This window comes from Acanthopagrus latus, chromosome 15 (genome assembly GCF_904848185.1).
Source record: "Acanthopagrus latus isolate v.2019 chromosome 15, fAcaLat1.1, whole genome shotgun sequence".
Lineage (NCBI taxonomy): Eukaryota > Metazoa > Chordata > Actinopteri > Spariformes > Sparidae > Acanthopagrus > Acanthopagrus latus.
Window position 1 is genome coordinate 25,500,284 of NC_051053.1, and position 19,024 is coordinate 25,519,307.

General features: G+C 42.0%; 1 protein-coding gene across 1 annotated transcript in view; it reads left to right on the plus strand.

Moving 5' to 3' along the window:
- Positions 1-16,625, plus strand: part of LOC119034103 (1-phosphatidylinositol 4,5-bisphosphate phosphodiesterase beta-1) — a 28,041-nt gene extending 11,416 nt beyond the window's left edge. The window contains exons 8-32 of the mRNA XM_037124833.1: positions 415-515; positions 1,332-1,495; positions 2,465-2,611; positions 3,071-3,228; positions 3,528-3,610; positions 3,725-3,809; positions 3,909-4,074; positions 5,568-5,623; positions 7,363-7,459; positions 7,854-7,938; positions 8,624-8,748; positions 9,109-9,263; positions 9,376-9,543; positions 9,623-9,722; positions 10,225-10,329; positions 10,865-10,977; positions 11,058-11,208; positions 11,293-11,346; positions 11,586-11,763; positions 11,875-12,007; positions 12,219-12,295; positions 12,896-12,985; positions 13,090-13,147; positions 13,308-13,394; positions 13,829-16,625. Of these exons, the coding sequence (XP_036980728.1) occupies positions 415-515; positions 1,332-1,495; positions 2,465-2,611; positions 3,071-3,228; positions 3,528-3,610; positions 3,725-3,809; positions 3,909-4,074; positions 5,568-5,623; positions 7,363-7,459; positions 7,854-7,938; positions 8,624-8,748; positions 9,109-9,263; positions 9,376-9,543; positions 9,623-9,722; positions 10,225-10,329; positions 10,865-10,977; positions 11,058-11,208; positions 11,293-11,346; positions 11,586-11,763; positions 11,875-12,007; positions 12,219-12,295; positions 12,896-12,985; positions 13,090-13,147; positions 13,308-13,394; positions 13,829-13,981 (2,889 nt within the window). The 3' untranslated portion in view covers positions 13,982-16,625. The remainder of the gene's footprint in view (positions 1-414; positions 516-1,331; positions 1,496-2,464; positions 2,612-3,070; positions 3,229-3,527; positions 3,611-3,724; positions 3,810-3,908; positions 4,075-5,567; positions 5,624-7,362; positions 7,460-7,853; positions 7,939-8,623; positions 8,749-9,108; positions 9,264-9,375; positions 9,544-9,622; positions 9,723-10,224; positions 10,330-10,864; positions 10,978-11,057; positions 11,209-11,292; positions 11,347-11,585; positions 11,764-11,874; positions 12,008-12,218; positions 12,296-12,895; positions 12,986-13,089; positions 13,148-13,307; positions 13,395-13,828) is intronic.
- The last annotated feature ends 2,399 nt before the right edge of the window (positions 16,626-19,024 follow it).

A 19,024-nucleotide genomic window follows, 5' to 3' on the forward strand; every position in this document is an offset into this window, starting at 1 on the left:
TTGTGTTGCTGCCTCTGTGGATTATATAAGACGCACATCATCTTTTTCAGCTGTATCGTTCCTTTTTCTCCATTTTCTGTTCGCTGTTGAGGCTTTTTATCTGATGCTTTTTGTCCAGTATGACTCACAGTGCACGGAGGGGTGAGATGATGAGCTCAAATATCTGGGTCATCAAGTTTTTTGAAGCAACCAGTGGGGAAAAAAAAGGCATAAATGTAATAGATTCTCTGCTTGCACTGGATCTCACATCAGCATCTTCACTGCGAGCACGGAAAGGTTGTGCTAACGGAGGGAAAAAGTCTGGGAGATCAATCCAAGATGAGGACACAGTTTCTTTATCGCCGGCAGTTTTCAGCTCCCGCTAATTAAGAAAAAAAAAGATGTGGTGATGTTAATGTCCTATATATCTGACAGGGCGACAGCATCAAGCTGGAGGATTTCACACTTGAAATCTACAAGAGCTTTTTGGACAGTCTGTGTCCTCGTCCTGAGCTCGGCAACATCTTCAAACTGCAGTGAGTAATTAGAAATATCCTTCACCTTGTTTACAGCGACGGCTGCTGACCTCTGACTGACTTTTACTAATCATTAAAGGGTTATTCCACAACTTTTTACACATTAAAGTGTGTTTACAGGTCTTGGGGAGTACAATAGCATCTGTGAAAAAAGCAATATGAAGCTTTTTGTGGCTCCAAAGGAAGCTGCATTGTGGGAAATGTAGTTGTCAGCAGTCCCCTGGTCCTATACCACATGATCAAAATCGACACAGAAGCAGAGATATCGCCTTTTTTTATTTTATCTTCCTTTTTAAATGTTTATTATTGATGTTGTGGTACTTTGTTCAGATACGCAGTAGTACTCCCTAAAACCTGTTAGCACACTTTAATGTGTTAAATTGGTGGAGTTCCCCTTTAATGTCAAACAAACTGCTCCACAGTTTTTTTTTTGTTTTTTTTTCTAGGAGTGTTGTTGATTAGCTCCGGGCCAATTTCTCTGATATGCTAAGGATGATGAATAATGATTCATCTTCTGTCCTACTTGTGCACAGATGAAGGATGAAAAAGAGTTGTTTTTTTTTTTTATCTTTAACTTAAAAAAATGATTAACTCCATTATGTTTGGCACATTCAAAGACAGGGATGGATGTAATTAACTATTAACTATTATGCTAGAACTGCTAGAACAAGACAAAGGCAGACGTTTTGTGAATGTCAAAAACATGCGGACATTCAGTATTAAAGGATGATGAAGGATGCTGTGAGATGTCTTGAGGATCTGTGGATGTTGTGTAATGCTCTGTAGCCTCAGCTGTGACTCTGCTCTGGCCTGCAGAGGAGGAGATGACGGCTCGCTGTCAGTCGATCAGATGACAGAGTTCATCAACAACAAGCAGAGAGACCCGAGGCTCAACGAGATCCTCTACCCGCCTCTCCGTCCTGCTCAGACAAACACTGTGATGGAGAGGTACCAACATGACCAGGCACAGCTGAAGCAAGGTCCTTATCTCCTGGTTCACACTGACAATATTTGCTCTTTTATGATCCTAAATTGCTAAAAGATGCTAGTGGCTACTCGTCTTTGTTTGTAGGCAACATATACCGTTGCATGTGCGCATGGGTCGATTCCAAAATACCTTTCCGAACCCACCCACACATCCGCAGAGAGAGAAAACTGCTAAAATAAACACTGAAGGTGCTCACATTTGTGTCGAGCGCTGCCAAAGAGAAAAGCTGGCACCTGCTTCAAACCCAGCACCTCCTCTTACATGATTTTACATGGTCATTTTTAGAATAAATAGATTTTTATCAACATATGTGCGCTCACATCCAAAACAACAGCTCTGCTTGGATCCTTCTCTGAAGAAGCTTTTCACTTCATTTTGCAGTTTTCTGGACACTGTTAGAAACATAAGAATAGCAGGTTTTGTTTATTGTTGAGACTGTAGTCAGTAGTGATGTTGTACAGGAGTGAAAATGGGTTGGACAACATATATAAACATCGTAAATATCATACATTTATCATCATCATATAAAAATGATGGTTGATCATTGTTTTTATTCCTGATCTGTATCAGGTTGTTTGATTAGCCTGGATGTGACCATCAGCAGATCATAATACACTGATATGGATCTATATAACAGGCAGTGTTGTGTAGATATTAGGACCTGCTGGGTATGACTGACCTTTTTGTCGAGTTTAATAGACCAAAGTTTCAGATCTGAAGCATTAAAAAACCAACGAGATGTCGAGAAAGAGTCTGAAGTGACACTTGAGGGTGCATCAAATATTTATACCACAGAAACAGCAGAGAGATGAATGTGTTTACTCTGCTGCTCCTCTCATCCTTTTTAGTTGGAGTGCGTTTCCCACTTTGATCTCCTAATGTGTGTGTGTGTGTGTGTGTGTGTGTGTGTGTGTGTGTGTGTGTGTGTGTGTGTGTGTGTGTGTGTGTGTGTGTTGTACAGGCGTCATCACTCTCCAGGCGTTCTCCAGTTATCTGTCCAGTGACGAGAACGGCGTCATCCCACCGGAGAAGCTGGACCAGTCTGAAGACATGAGCTTCCCCCTGTCACACTACTTCATCAACTCGTCACACAACACATACCTGACAGGTACGCACACACACGCACACACCACACACACACCATACACACACCCCCTTGACTATCAGCAGTAGATTCATCACTTTGCATTAAGAGATTTGTGAAATCAGTATTTGTTTTCACTGGAAACAACTGTAAAAAAAAAAAAAAAAAAGTCAGGTACTCTGCAGGTGTGAGGGGATTGTTCCCGACATCCATCTATAGATATCTATTTATTCAGTTCACAGCTGATTTGGACAGCAGAGAAGGTAAATTACAACACATTCAGGTGTTGTTGGAAAACACAAAGCTCCACTCTGTGAGCAATTATAGTTCTTCAGAGTGACACTGAGCCCAACAACTCTTTTTTTTACAACCTTTTGATTGAGTCATTCAGCACAATAGAATCTCTTTGAATAACTGACAGTGTGGAGCGTAGCTTCGTAGTTCAACCTGCCGATTTCATTGTTCCTTCTTCCCGTGTTCCAGCGGGCCAGCTGGCAGGCAGCTCCTCGGTGGAGATGTACAGGCAGGTTCTTCTGGCGGGATGCCGCTGCGTGGAGCTGGACGTGTGGAAAGGACGAACAGCTGAGGAGGAACCTGTCATCACGCACGGGTTCACCATGACATCGGAAATCCCGTTTAAGGTGTGTAGATGAGCAGCCAGGTAGCTCTTCAGCAGCTACCGGAGCGGAGGGAGAAATCCTCGGTCTCTGCTCTCTCTGGTCCCTCCAATTAATTCTAACGAAGGCATAAAATTGCACAAAAACGTCCATTTTGGTCTTCAAGGATGAAATCATCACTGGCTGAAGCTGCATTTATGGTTTAACTGCTGCAATTTTCAGCCACTTTGCATTATAAGTGCTGTTTGAATGCAGACAGAAAACAATCTTTGTTTTTGCTCGCCTGATAATTTCTCTGCTACTTTTCCTTTCTCACTTTCCAGGAGGTGATTGAAGCCATCGCGGAGTGCGCCTTCAAGACCTCACCTTTCCCCGTCATACTGTCCTTTGAAAACCACGTGGACTCGTGAGAATCTCGATCTATTATTCATGATTCACATGCGAACTGATCGATATAGAATCGGATCACAGTGAAGATTCTCTCTCTTCTTTTCCTTTCTTCTGTCTGATGTCTGATCAGTTTGAAGCAGCAGGCTAAAATGGCAGAATACTGTCGATCTATTTTCGGAGACGCGCTGTTGATTGACCCTCTGGACAAATACCCTGTAAGTAACGTGCACACACAAGACAAATGTTGTGTTTCTGAATGTGTGTTGTCAGCTAACTAGCGACTGATCTGTTGTCTCTGATGTGTGTGTGTGCAGCTGGAGTCAGGTGTCCCCCTGCCCAGTCCTCAGGAGCTGATGGGCAAAATCCTCATCAAGAACAAGAAATCCCATAAACCCTCCAACAACACAGACACCAAACGACTGACGGACCAACCTGCCAATCAGAGCAATGAGCCAGTGTCTCCTAGCAACAACACAGGAGGTAAGACACAAAGACACAAGGACGCGCGAAATGTGTTCAGCTGTGACCGAGCCGACTGTCTTTGTCTCAAAACACAAAACAGACCGCGGTGACACTCGCAGTTTTCTCAGGCTGCCACAAAATATTGATACCAAAGATGAATTCGGTCTTTCATGTAGTCGCACAAATTGTCAAAGAGAGTCTTTTTGTGCGAATCTCTCAAATTGTTGTCACATAAAGCAGAAGTATGACCTCAAAAAGTATGAGTCACCACCAAATCAGCAGCATCATTTTAAAAAGAAAAAAAAAAAGGTACAATGATGGCGCGTCACTGCAGCATCAGCTGAATATATGGAGGTGCCCAGATATTCAGACGATGGAGAATATTTTTTATGTTTGGTGGAGAGACACCAGAAGTGTTTAGAGAAAGAGACATTTCACTGGCCGAGCATCGTTTATTTTCATGCTGACGATAGCTGTTTTCTGTACGCACGTCCGTCCATCCCGTTCTTGGACTCAAGGATGGACGGATTGGATTTTTTTCAGCCAAAGGTCAAAGGTTGAGGTCGCTGTGACCTCACCAAACACATTTGTAGCCATTACGCAACAATTCCCACAACCATTATGACCAATACGTCATTAACTGCCAGTAGATGTCACACCTGCATCAGTTGTAAATAGTCTAACATTGGCATCGCAACCTTAAAATCAAATATCACATCAAATCATGAATCATGAAGCCGTGACACTCCTATTTTTAGTGCTCTGTTGTATTTAATATGTTGAAAACAGACGTGGGGTGGACAGAGGCCGTCTTGTATATTTACATATCACATAGTTGTTCGATGCTTTGTCAGCGTCAAAATATAGTTTATTTAACATTTAATATCCGAAGCATGGCGGTTACATCTTACTGTAGCATGTGGTTCTGCATTCAGAGACTCTCATCAGGTGCATTTAGCAGAAGAAACATCTCATTATACGATCATAATTTCATGATTCTGGCCGGAGTGACAAACCTGCTCCTTCTGCTCACTCTGGTGTCTTTGAGTTTTTCCTGCCGCAGTCCGCTGCACCTCGGGGATGCCTCGGTAATGAGCAGGACATCCCAGAAGAGGTCTGGAGCTCAGAGCAGCAATTAAACAGAGGTGCAGGGGGAAATTAGGGAGCCTTATTGACACGTCTGATGTGCAGATCCTGAAAACAGGTCTGGGACTGAGAGCCCAGCTGGTAGACGGAGAGCAGACTGAGCTGAAGTACGCACTCGTACACCGGCAGTGACCCTTTAGTCAGCGAACGCTTGAGTGGGCTGAATAATCACCTGCAGAGATTAAAGCAGCGGGTTGTTTACAAAAATTGCAGGCATGTGTTTTTTGTTATTTTGAGTGGTTTTTTTTTCTGCTTGAAATCACAGCACAGACTTCATTTATCACTCAGATATCCTGTAAATACTGTGCCTTGTAACTCCACTACTTTGGGCTTTTTTTAGACGTGTTTAACTTTAATTCTAACAGAGATCGAGGCCGAGAGCGAGGAAGACGACGACGATGACGATGATGATTGTAAAAAGGTCAGTGGTGACTTCACGCAAAGCTGACGGGCCGTCGGCCTCACTGCTGGCGCCGTCTGTCAGTGTCGACGAAGTGTTTTTTTAGTTTCATTGTTGTGTTGTTGATTTTTTTTTTTTTTACGTCACTGTCGCTGTTGATCTTGTTTCCGCTCTGACTGTTCGTGTCGTCGGTCGCTGCTTTTTCCTGCCGCTTGTGTCGCTGTTGTTGTTGTTTATTCTCAATTTGATGTTTTGTTTAATTATCTATGGTGAGCTTTAGCCACACAAGCTAGTTTTATTGTTCGTTTTGTCCTTTCGTGGTTTTGATTGGGTTTTCGTTAAAGGTGCAGTGTGTAGGATTTAGTGGCATCTAGTGGTGAGGTTGCAGATCGCAGCCAGTGAAATATCTCCGTTCCTCACACCTGCCCAAAAGTGAATATGCGAAAGGTCTTCTAAAGAGTCGCTGTTAGGTTTGTCCATTCCAGGCTACTGTAGAAACGTGGCAGTGCAACATGGCGGAGTCTGCTGAAAGTCACCCGCTCCCTCTCTAGATCATGAAAGCCTGTTTTTTTTTTACGATAATGAAAACACAATAATTCTAAGTTCCAGGTTATTACACACCAATGAAAACAATTATTTCTTGACTATTATTTATAATTATGAATATTAGATTCCATTTATGTCAACAGATCCCTTTAAATCCTGCACACTGGACGACAAGAGATGTAGTTGGTTGAAAGCAGTTATCAAAAGTGTTGTAGCAGAAACAAAGATAATCTCTTACACATGTGCTCCCTGGAGCCTACGTTACCCACAATGCATCTTGGCTGCACAGAGCACGGACGGAGATACAGTTAGTTTAGTCGTGCTGGCAGCGGCTAATGTAGCCTGAGGAGTGAGATACAGAACTCATTTCTTTCTTCACACCAACACATTTATTTTAATTCTCGTACTTCTCGTAGTCTTCAAACTGACACTGACTCGGGTGACATCACTTGAGGCCATTTATCAGACCGAGCAGCTGCTTCTGAAGCCACACAAGGCTTTTTAAAACTGGGCACGATTGTCACCATAACCCAAGAATTCATACGCTAATTATGACAAAACTGTGCAAAAGGACAAAACCACTAGTTGAGGACATTTTATATCCACAAGGTCAAAGGTCGTAAATTGCAGAGGCATGCAGCCGTAAGAAGAGTACAACCTGCGAACAGACTTGGATGCTCAGATTCTGCAGAGTTCCTCTTTTATCTGCGCAGCCGGATGAGTTGAATGTGGAGGAGAGAAGAGGCGACGCGTCCTGGTAAAACAAAGAAGCTACTGATTAAAATGTCTCGAGTCGCATCAGAAGGGAAGAAAGAAACTGAACCAGACGAGTGTGTTGGCTGCTGAAAGACAATTCACTGTAGAGAAGAGAAGAAAAGGATGAAAACAAATGCAAACTATTACAAGGAGAGTTTTAAACACAAGGCCTGCTGGGAGATCTGGTCGTGTGTTTTCACGTGTGTTTGTGTATTTGTGATTGTACGTGGACGTCTAAATGTTCACTGTTTGCTCTGTGTGACGATGTGTAGCTGCTCACTGTCACATGACGATGCTGCTTTTTGACACTAAGTGCTAAAAACAGTGTGTTTGGAGTTCATGTGTATTTCTCCTGTGTATTCAACTGACAGGCCGTTAAAACACAGCGCTCATATTTCAGTCTGTGAAACTTCATCCCTGCTTTTTGTTTGTTTGTCCGTTTGTCTGGTTTATCTCAGGGCTCAGCGGAGCGGGAGGCCGTGGCTACAGAGGAAATGTCCACTCTGGTAAACTACGTCCAGCCAACCAAGTTCAACTCCTTCGAAGCCTCCAAGAGTAAGAAAAGCAGATCACATATATCATATTCCTCGTCCTGCAACGCAGAACTTTCCTCAAAGCTGGAAAAAAATCATTTGATATCATAAAGGGATCAACGTTTGAGGATAATGTGCAACGACTGAGCAGCGCTGATCTCGTTGTTTCTTGAAAATTAGAAGATAATGAGTCAGAAACAACGTCATTTTTGTCCTTTATCAAAGTTGAATTTTACCAAAAAATCATTTAAAAAAATGAGACACAGGCACAAGAACCTGTAGGAAATGATGTGCAAAGAGAATGTGGGAATCAAGCTGAAGCCAAGATACATACTGAAAAATGTGTGTGTGTGTGTGTGTGTGTGTGTGTGTGTGTGTGTGTGCGTGTGTGTGTGTGTGTGTGTGTGTGTGTGTAGAGGCGGCCCGCTGTTACCACATGTCGTCTTTCGTGGAGACCAAAGCTTTGGAGCATCTCACAAAGTCACCGGTGGAGTTTGTGGAGTATCCTTGGCAACAGCGACTCGACGCTTCATGTTTTTTTTCCTCTTTTTTGATGCTTCTTCAAAAGAATCTGTGACTGGGCAACGTTTTGATATTCATTTTAATTTTAAATGCAGTATTGTCTTTGATTCAGGCCATTCTGCACCAGGTTTAATACATTTAACTTGACTAATTACAGTATTATGATGTGATAAGTGTAGAAACATCTTTATTTAGTAGTAAGATGAGATGAACATTTTTGATCATCTTTATTTGTTTTATTCAATTTTATATCATTAATATTTTACTGTTTCACTATAATCAATTAATTTAGTCTTTTACTTATGACATCATTTTATTTTTATCGTCAGTTTAATCTCTTATCGTCTGAGCTACTCATTTATAATTGTTGTCTTAGTTAATCTTTCTTTTACCTTTTTTCTCTTTTTTCTCCATCTTTCTTTCATTCTGTTTTTGCTTATTTTCACGTGCATTAGTCTCTATATTCATATTTACTTTCTAAGTCTTGTCAGTTATTCAGGCGCTCTGAGTAGCGTTTGATTTATTTGAAAGATGCTTTTAAATTAAACTTTGATCGACTGATTGATGGTCAGAAGTGAAGGAGTCGTGTCGTCCTGTGAGTGACGACCTGACGATGAAAAGTATTTAACTTTCTCTGTGATTGATCTTAACCGTCATTCACCAGATATAATAAATCCCAGCTGAGTCGGATCTACCCAAAAGGAACCAGAGTCGACTCGTCCAACTTCATGCCTCAGCTGTTTTGGAACGCCGGCTGTCAGCTGGTGGCGCTCAACTACCAAACGATAGGTGAGAGTCAACGCCGCTCGCTGGCTCCTGAACTCACGACTCATCCAAAATCTGAACGTTAACTTTCTGAATCTGAGAATTCATTTTAAATCCTCGCAGCTCTACTTTCAAGCAGACATTAGTGGCCTTGCAGAAGAATTACAGCAGCTGGATGTTCCTCTCTGGACTCATTCGTCTCTTTAAGTCTTGTATGTTTCCTTTTATATGATTTCTCTTTGGTTCCTTCAACAGGGAAATCTTGATGTAAGTCTTGGAAATCAGATAAAAAATTGTCCCTGTCCTCCTCAGCAGAAGAAGTCCAACAACTCTTTAGCTTTTGTCAGTAATATCACTTAATATGTTTGGTTTTTTTTGTTCCAGATTTGTCCATGCAGCTGAACCTCTTCATGTTCGAGTACAACGGTCGGGGCGGCTACAGACTGAAGCCTGAGTTCATGAGACGACCGGACAAACACTTCGACCCCTTCACAGAAAACACGGTGGACGGCATCGTGGCCAACACGCTCTCCGTGAAGGTACAGCTGCCGCAGTCTGAATCTTTCATGGGTCTGTAGCATCTTATGATTCATGCAGAAAACAGATATTACTTCTGTAAATCATGTGAACTCTCCTTACTGTTGTCTGCAGGTGATCTCAGGCCAGTTCCTGACGGAGCGGCGGGTGGGCGTCTATGTGGAGGTGGAGATGTTTGGACTTCCTGCGGACACCAGGAGGAAAGCCCTCAAGACCAAAACCTCCCAGAACAACAACGCCATCAACCCAGTGTGGGACGAGGAGCCCATCGTCTTCAAAAAGGTCAGATACCCGACAAGAGACCTGATCTATAATCTATATTAATCTGTCTATTAACGACGCGTCTTCATCTCTCTGACAGGTGATCCTTCCGACTCTGGCCTCACTGAGGATCGCTGCTTTTGAGGAAGGAGGGAAGTTTATTGGTCATCGGATCATTCCAGTTTCTGCCATAAGACCAGGTAGTTATTTAGTTGTGTTATTCCCTGAGTTTTAAAACTTTAAAGCGATTATCTGTGTTTTTATTTTTTCATATCTTTGGTGGAAACTCCTTGGAAACTTTCCTGAACTGATAATTATAATAGATTGATGTTGTCTTTCCAGGCAAATGTGACACACCATCACATTAATGAGGATCAAAACCTCATTTTCTTTTGCCCTCATCATCTGTGTAGGCTCTGAATACGCTGATGTTTTGGTTCCCATCACTCAGAAACGTCCCTGCTCGCCTCACCTGCTGCCTCCAGCTGTTTCCAAAAGCCCATTTATAACAATTTTGCAGAGACGCGCTGCTGCTTTGAAAAATGTCACTCACCACTTAAAATGAAATGACTCGTTGTCGTTCTCTCTTGTAATTTTGTCATTACATGACTGATGTTCGGTGTGAACTCCACTGCGTCTCAAAAAAAAACCACCCAGTGATGGTGACGTCAGACTCTGTGTTGGTGAATGTTTCTCCTTCAGGTTATCGTTACATCGGCTTGAGGAACGAGAAGAACCAGTCTCTGATTCTTCCGGCTGTGTTCGTCTACATCGTGGTCAAAGATTACGTCCCAGACACCTTCGCAGGTACTCAGCTTACGTGTTGTCGCACATAAAAACAGATTTCAGATTCTTATTTAAACTCAACAAAGCAAAGAACGTGACAAAAAAACAAAAAAAAACATATAAAAACAAGTAAAACTCTAGAGAAATTTGCTGCTAATTCTCCTGAAAGGATGATTGTTTTGTGACCTTTGTAGTTTCCACTTGTTCACAGAAATCTAAATGTCAAATGAACAGATTGCAGTGAAACGTACTGAGCACATTCAAACTCCACAATCTCAAGAGTCGCCTACGTGACACATAATTAATAATTCTCAGAAGACAGAAGACTGAGTGTTACAGCGTCTGTTTGGCTGCTGAAATAAGGTTAGAGTTCATGACAGCTGCAGACGGATAAAAATACACTAAAGCAGGCAAAACAAATAAAAGACAGACTTTAAAACCAGGACAGAAATACATAAATCATAAAACAAAACATGCTTCATGTTTTGGAGATGTCCATGAGACGAGCTTTGTCGTCACATGTCTTCATCTATCTTTCCGTATATTTCCTCTCCAGATGTGATCGAGGCTTTGTCCAACCCGATCCGATACGTCAACCTCCTGGAGCAGAGGTCCAAACAGCTGGCGGCTCTGACGCTGGACGACGTGGAGGAGGACACGCAGGCCGAGGTGAGTCCTGCTCCTGCTGTTCTTCTGTCTGAAAAGCAGAACAATCGTCTGTAACTCTGGTTCTTCTTCTTCTTCTTCAGGACGAGGCAGACACGACTGCAGAGCGTAAGAACGACCAGAAATCAGCTCCGCTGGAGAACGGACTCAGCCCCCCCTCTGGTCCCGCAGGCCACACCCCCGTCGCCACGACGCCCAAAGCCACCGCGGCCAATCAGCAGGCAGCCACGACAGGTAGCATCCACCTACAAACAAAACACTCATTCATATTAAAATTCTGTTGACTTAATCATTTATTATGTCTTTTCTACTGTTTAGAAGCAGCAAAACCGGCAGCGAAGACCGAAGATCTGGTTCTAAGTGTTTTGATAGGTCAGAATTTATTTACTGCTTTCTATTAATGTAATTAAAAGTCCTGCATCCAATTAATCAATCAATCCATTACAATTATACATGAGGTTAATTGGTGCTGGTGTTACAACCCGTCTGTGTCATCAAAAATCCTGTTTTCACTTTGTAGCAGAACATCCTCACCAGAGAAAGACGTCAGAGTTTTATTAATTCTCACAGAGGTCTGTTTGAATATGCTGCATGATCACTTGTGGTACCAGATGTCCCGGCGTGCGCCATGGAGAGTCTGCAGCAGTCGAAGGTTTATCAGAAGGAGCAGAGACGTCAGTTCAAAGAGCTGAAGGAGCTGGTGAGGAGGCACCAGAAGAAAACCTCCGAGCTCCTCCGAGAGATCAACAACAAGTACAAGAAGACGGCCCGACAGTGCAGCAAGAGCAGGTCCGCACACACACACACACACAATGCGATGCTAGTTTAATTACCGCTTCACATCTTATTCTTATTTTCAACATCGAGTCAGAGTCGGAAACATCTGTGTGTGTTTTCCAGGAGCTCTGGTTCCGACAGCGAGAAGGACGAGCGCCTCCAGCAGCTGAGAGACGAGCAGCAGCAGCAGCTTCTGGCTCTGAGGCAGGAACAGTACTACAGTCAGAAGTACCTGCAGAGGGAACACATCAAAATGGTAAAAAGTCAAACCAAACCAAGAGCTGCTGGAAGAACTGACCTTAACAACTGTCTCTAAAAACTGCGATTTTAAAGCGTCCTCGCTGCTGCAGGCACAAAATGAAATGACCCCAAGACGACAAAATGCTAAATATGAGACACAGAATAATGAAAAGATTCCATGCTGTGTGCAGTCAGGTAGTGCTGAACATGTTTGTTTGTTCCTGCAGCTGACGGAGCGACTGACCAGTCTGGCTGAGGAGAGTCACAACACCCAGATGAAGAAACTCAAAGACATCTGCGACAAGTAAGTTACAAATCTGGGACCGAGATGACAAACGTTCGAGTGTTTGAGCTGCTTTTGTTTTCTGTCACGACCCTGAAATGTCTGACTGCGATAAAGTTCCTCGAAAAATAATGATATTGGGTTTCATGTCTGATACCGCGGTATTGAAACCATTCGACATGTTAAGAATCGATATGGATCGATATTTTGTGACGACGCCGGCTGCCTTCTTTCTCTCTGAGCTGTTCCAGGCAGCCTGAATCTCTGCAGAGCATCTCAGAACAGTCAGAGTCTGTGAAACTGAAGCTTTTAGAACAAATTTATGTTCTAGAGTTGAAGATTAGAAGTGGAACTGTTTCGTTAAAACGCCGACTTTGACCAGGGACGTCCTTAGATTTTAGAAAGGTCCAATCAAAACCGTTTCCTGTCCTCTATTAGTATTAATATTCTTGAAATTAAGGGTTTTAATCAGTCCAGAGGTGTTTAAATCTTTTCATTATGATATTTAGTGTTTGAGAATGCAGAGGCCATAAGAACATCTGCCACCAGCTGTTCTAGACACCAAATTGAACATTTCTAATCCACTTGTTTCCATTTTCCCATGTTTTCCTCCTGCTACAGGGAGAAAAAGGAGCTGAAGAGGCAGATGGATCGAAGGAGAACGGAGAAGATCAACCAGGCGAAGACCAAAGAGAAACATCTGGCAGAAGAGTACGATCCGCAGACACACACACACACACCGACATTCATCCACTGCACGACACAGCTGTGTAGCTCAAACTCAAACTCCTGTCTGACTGACTGTGTGTTCCCAGGGAGAAGATTGAGATCAATAAGTCCTACGTCAATGAAGTCGTCCAGAACATAAAACGGGTGAGTGGAGGACGGAGAACGTGGATTGAAGACGTTTCTTTCTATAGACTGAGCGCCGCCGAGACGACGATGAATATTTAATGTGTCCGTCTCGTCTGCGGATTGTAAAAAACGCTTCATAAGACTCTTTGATTGTCTGTGTGTGTGTTTCTGTCTGCAGCTGGAGGAGACTCAGGCCAAGCGTCACGATCAGCTGGTGGAACAGTACAACGAGCTCCTGCAGGAGATCCAAGACCAGAAACCAAAGGTGAAAACAAACACGCGTCCAAACCGTCTCTCTGACCTCCCGCCATCTCTAACGCGCTCATTTTGCATCCTTCACGTTTGAAAGCGCCACACAGGAGCTCCGAGCTGCAGCTCCACACCTACACACTTACAGGATCAGCGCTGACGTCGACGCCGGGCGTTTCTGTGATGTAACGCGCCCTCTGGCAGCCATGTTTCAGCCACTTAACTGTTGGCGGTAATGGCTGACAACAGCTGGTTGCTTTCTCTAAATGCTCAACCCATCTGTCTCACCGGGAGACAAATGCCTGTGTCTTTGTTGACGAGAATCTGAGTCATCGCCGATACGTTTCTCTGATTCTTCTTATATAATGCAGCAGGAGCTCGTCGCTGAAAAAAAACGGAAGATATTCGTGGTACATTTGAATCAAACCCTCTCGTCTTTTCTCTCTCCAGCTGCAGGGAGCCGTGGAGGCAGATTTCCAGGAGAAGTTCCAGTGTTTGCCGGGAGAGATCGAAGACTTCCTGCAGGACAGGAAGACCGAGGTCCGAGGTCACAGCAAGTCCCGATCGTCGACGCCACACGAGACTCTGTCGGAGGAGGACTGAAGGGAAACGAAGCGAATCCGAAAGGAAGTAAGAAACGGGAAGCCAACAGAAGGGAAGCGTCAGCGTGAAACTCAAGGAGACGTCAAGATTATACAGACTGTTCGTGTGTTTTTAATGGGAGGATGCTTCGACGATTTTATTTTTCTGATTCCATTCGAGCATGCACTCTGTTTATTTTCTGTCATCTGTTCATTTGACAGACAACTGAAACTGACAGTTTGTACTGCATGACAACTCTATCTATCTATCTATCTATCTATCTATCTATCTATCTATCTATCTATCTATCTATCTATCTATCTATCTATCTATCTATCTATCTATCTATCTATCTTCTGTTCATACTTCTGTTCTTTATTCACCTGGAGAGACGTTATTTCATTGACACACAGCTGGACAGAAAGTTAACAGTTTCAACAGTTTCACTTCTGTCACCTCGACTGTATTTCTGAAGCATTTATTCATCGTTAGCAGCGACGCAGCTGCTGCAGTGATGATTCTCCGGTGGGTGGAGCAGCTGGAGGTCAGTGGCTTTTTGCTGAAGGGCACTTCAGAAGGAGGCGCTCACAGTGTGCTCCTCTCTCACTTTCCACACCAAGATTGTTAAAGTACAATTAGAAATACGTTGCATTTTATGATAAAAACATGATGTGTGAAGAGAAGATAACACATGTACAAAAGTGTCATGTGAATACTGCACGTGTTTTTTTAAGGATGTGGGAAAAATCAGTGATTTTTATGGTTTTGTGTCAAAACCCCGAGTCATGAACAAAAAGCTGTTTAAAACATAAATAAATCAGAATGTGATTATTTTCCTTTTTGACAGTTGAAAACAGTACAAAAACAATATAATCACAGACTTTTGTAAAAGGTTCAGAATCTCCTGACAGCAACATTAAGAACGTTTTGCATGAATCAAACAAAAGATTCAAACATAAAAGTGTTCACATAAAAGAAACAAGCGACCGTCTGTACGATCTGTACAGCGAGGAACGTCCTCCGTCCTCAGACCCTCGACTCAAGTGAGGAAAAACTTACTGACAAAAAGAAAAACGAATTTTCAAAAAAGATATTTCTGCAACTCACAGGAGGATCAAGATGAAAACACTTTGAAAACACTTTAACCAAACTCGAAGATTGCAGCTGCTGAGGAGTCACAAAAGAAAAGATGAATAAGGAGGCAGTTCATGCTAACAAAGAACAGACAAAGAAAAACATAGAAAGATTTTACAAAGACGACCAAACAACTTTCTCCGCTCTCTTGTAAACCATCACATTCTGCTTTCATTAACGTTTTAAGCAGCTTCTGACTCGAGGTTGGTACATGAATCCATCTGACGTCATGTAATATTTCAACTGCACAGTTTTTGTTTTTGTTTTTTTTTTGTACCTGATTGTTCATCTAGAAGCTGACAGTCGTCTGTATAACATGTCAGACCGTGTTCACACTTTTACTGAGTACGTTTAGTGAGGACAGAGAAACAAGCTGTCGACTGCAGCTGGCTCCTTTATCACGACCTTTAATAGTTTGATTATGCACTTATTTATTTATTTATTTATTTATTTATTCATTCATGAGATTTGGGGATTAAAAGAATAGTCTCAATGTTGATTTCTCTTAAGGTACTAACATCATATTATGATAGTGTGACTGTTAGCTTAAGACATTTATAGACCTGTGGACTTTAGCTTCGATAGTGTTTAAGAGAAAAGAAGATGATTTGCACAGAATCGTTGTGGGATAAGAACAAACTTTTACAGTTTCACCAGTTTATTTTATTTATTTTGTTGGAGTTTTTCCGTCCGAGCAGCGACGTCCCATCTTTTCCCTCCGACCCGCTGCACAAAACCGCTCTGACAGTCGGACGTCCTGTTAGACGACGAGCCTCGAAGTCTGCTGCCACTGCATGATTTATTTGTTTTGACGTGAAAGTTGTTCAACATAGTTACAATTCTGATGACCTATTTATTTATTAACTGTTATTTTCATGATGATTAAGCACCGAGAGCGTAAAAAAAAAAAAACAATTTATAAAACTGTTCAGATTTGTTTCACAGTTTTTGTAGAAAAAAAAAACAAGAAAACACCATCATGTAAAAATGAACGGCGCTCGTCTCTCTTTGTACAGTGATCTTCCAGAAAACATATTTGTTGGAACATTTTCCATGTTTTGTTTTGTTTTTTTTCTTCTGGAATTATTCTAACTGAGGCTCCAGCTGTGTTCAACAACCGTTTTGTTTTTGGGTTTTTTTTTTGCCGGGAACGTTTCCTTCAGATTTTAAGCCACTGCTGATTGAGATTTTAACAACCTACTGTACCTGAACCTCGTTAGGGTATCCTACACTGCAATAGTCATAGACTCAGCTGCTAACTCTGTGTGCTAACGTTAAAGTACCTCTCTATTCTGTCACCAACTTTGAAAATTATCTGTTCAAAAACACGTTGAAGTCTGCAAAAAAAAAAAAAAAAAAAATAAGTGGCCTCAGGTTCCCCCCAAACAAAAACGCCTTGTTGAACGCACCCTCTGCTTTAGTGATTAAACTGAGCATGCTTTTATCGTTGAACAGTTGAGTTGCTTCTTGGTTTTACTGAATGCTATTTTACCTGAAAGACTATTAAAAATGATTTGATCTAAAAAAAAAATTTTAAAAACACGAGGTGCCATCAGTCGATATTCCCGTGTGATCTTCTTAAGATGCTGTGACGAGGCGTAGGAGAGCCGAGAGAGATAATTACTGTTGTCAGTCACGTCGACTGCCTTCGTGTCCGTGCACAAAAACTTTGCAGTGATTTTGTGCGTTCTTATGATAATGTTGGGCTTTCACAGGGAGGCGGCGGGCTGTCACGGTGGGAGGAAGATGGAGGAGGGTTTTATACGCTGGGAGATGGTCCGTCAGTCTCGGCCTGTCGATGGACGTTTAATCAATAGTTATACGTTCGGTGTTTGTTGCTTTTTTTATCTTGTCGTGGGCGACTGGTTTGTTTTTCAACGTGCTGCGTGTTGGTTTGTGTTGCGTTCCTCACAGTCGCAGTAATGTTATCTTCCTTTTTAACCTTTTGACCGTCCAAGACAGAAATGTAGTTAATGTTCTGAACATAATGTAAAGAAGCGTTTCTAAGCTTTTTAGCATCTTGTTTGGGCGTTCAGGGCCTCCGTAGTAAATGTGACGACACCGACACGTTCTGCAGCATCAAATTGTCAAGTAAACCCACCGAGTTTCTTCCTTTTGGGCCAACAGGCAACAGACCTCCAATCGATCATATATTTCTTTATGAAATGGTTGGTAATATAGGATAACAAAATAACAAAAAACACCTGAGATAGTATGGCTAAGTACATCTTTTGAATATACAAAAAGTACTGCTTTAAGAGTTCACAGTAAAAACAAAAAAAACACCAAATTTTGACTGCCATTTTTATTTAATTCTGGTAAATTCATCCTCTCTCAGGCAAAGCAAAGATAAAATCAGGATTTTAAATGGGCCAGACTGAATCAAACGATGGATTGATGCTGACTCCTGGTAGAGAGAAGGGAAAACTAAATAAATACAGGAGAGTCCAGCATCACAAAAACAGCTCGCAAAACTTCAGATAAATCTTAACTGGGTCTGTAATTACATGTTAAAGTTGGGATAACATCCACAAATTTACCCAAGTTTTCCAAAGATACTAAATTCGTTGAGTTAGACTCCATAAAAATGTGGAAATCTGAATCAAATGTAGATCTAGAGGAGTGAATCTCAGCTCTGAGTTAGTTGATTTACTTCAGCAGACGTTAATAAAACGTCACCAGTTTGGTTGATATTATGAACCATCTGTGAAATATAAGTCCAGTATTCGCTCTCGTTCAGCTGTTTCTGGTCTCCACCAGCTCTCTGCTGATGACCAGGTGACGTACAAACACTGATTATCATTATTTTCCTCCTGAGGGTCAAAACTCTCCTGTATTCTCCCGAGCTATGATTCATTTTCACACCTTTTTTTCTCCACAACAACAACAACAACAACAACAACAATCTCTGGCGCTGCCCAGCGTGGTGACGCCTCGCCGTGAAGTTGCACCTCGTTCTTCTTGGTGAGTTTGAGACAGAGAAGCAAATAAAATGCTCGTATTTCACCCTGGATGGAAGATATAAAGATTTAAAGCGTGCACTTTGTTAAATCAGCAGATTCTCTAAATGATAATGTGCCAAAGATTCACAGGAATTCACACCGACGGGGCAATTTGATCTGCTCGCTAAGAATTTAAAGTAAAATTACAAGTATTTAACACAAATATGTTGTTGCAGTGTACGTAAAGAAGAACCCAGGAGGAGGGAAACGAGGGGGAGAACCAGCAGAAGGAGCTTTGGGTTAGAAACCATCTTTATCCTGAGGAGTTCTGCTCGTCTTGTGAATCAAACCAGTGGAGTTGTGAGCCGGAAAACCAAAAATAATGAGCTGAAAAATGCTGAAACGAGAGAAATAAAAACTGCAGAGTATGATGATGATGATGATGATGAATCTCTGTTGGTTTGTCACTGTGACACCTCTGATGGGCTCATACTGTAGTCGTGGTAACGGCTGCTGGGAGGTGTTAATATGTGGAAGATGTGAGTTTTGTGTTTCAGGTCGTTGTGGTGTTCTGCTGCCTCCAAGTGGCCAGAAGAGCAAATCAATCACCTCGTAAACATTAAGCATGGAAAATAAAAAATAATCGACAGCCTCACTTATTCTGCTCCGGGTGACGAGTGGAACTAGCTGGAAATTTAAGCAGGAAGGAGAAAACTTCTATAAAGAAGGAATAGTTTCTATTCACATCATCATCAAAATCAATCAGAAATGATATTGAAGAAACAAAAGTGTATACAAATATAGAAAATGAAAATATAGAATTTGACACCAAGTTAGATCATGTTAAATCATTTTGAAAAAGGTAATAATTTTTCAATAATCATTTACAATATAAATGCCACAACTTACCGGAGAAAATGCAAAGTTGTGTTATTTCTCAGGAGGGAGACAACAGCAGAATAACTGAACATGGTTTTGCAAAGAAAAT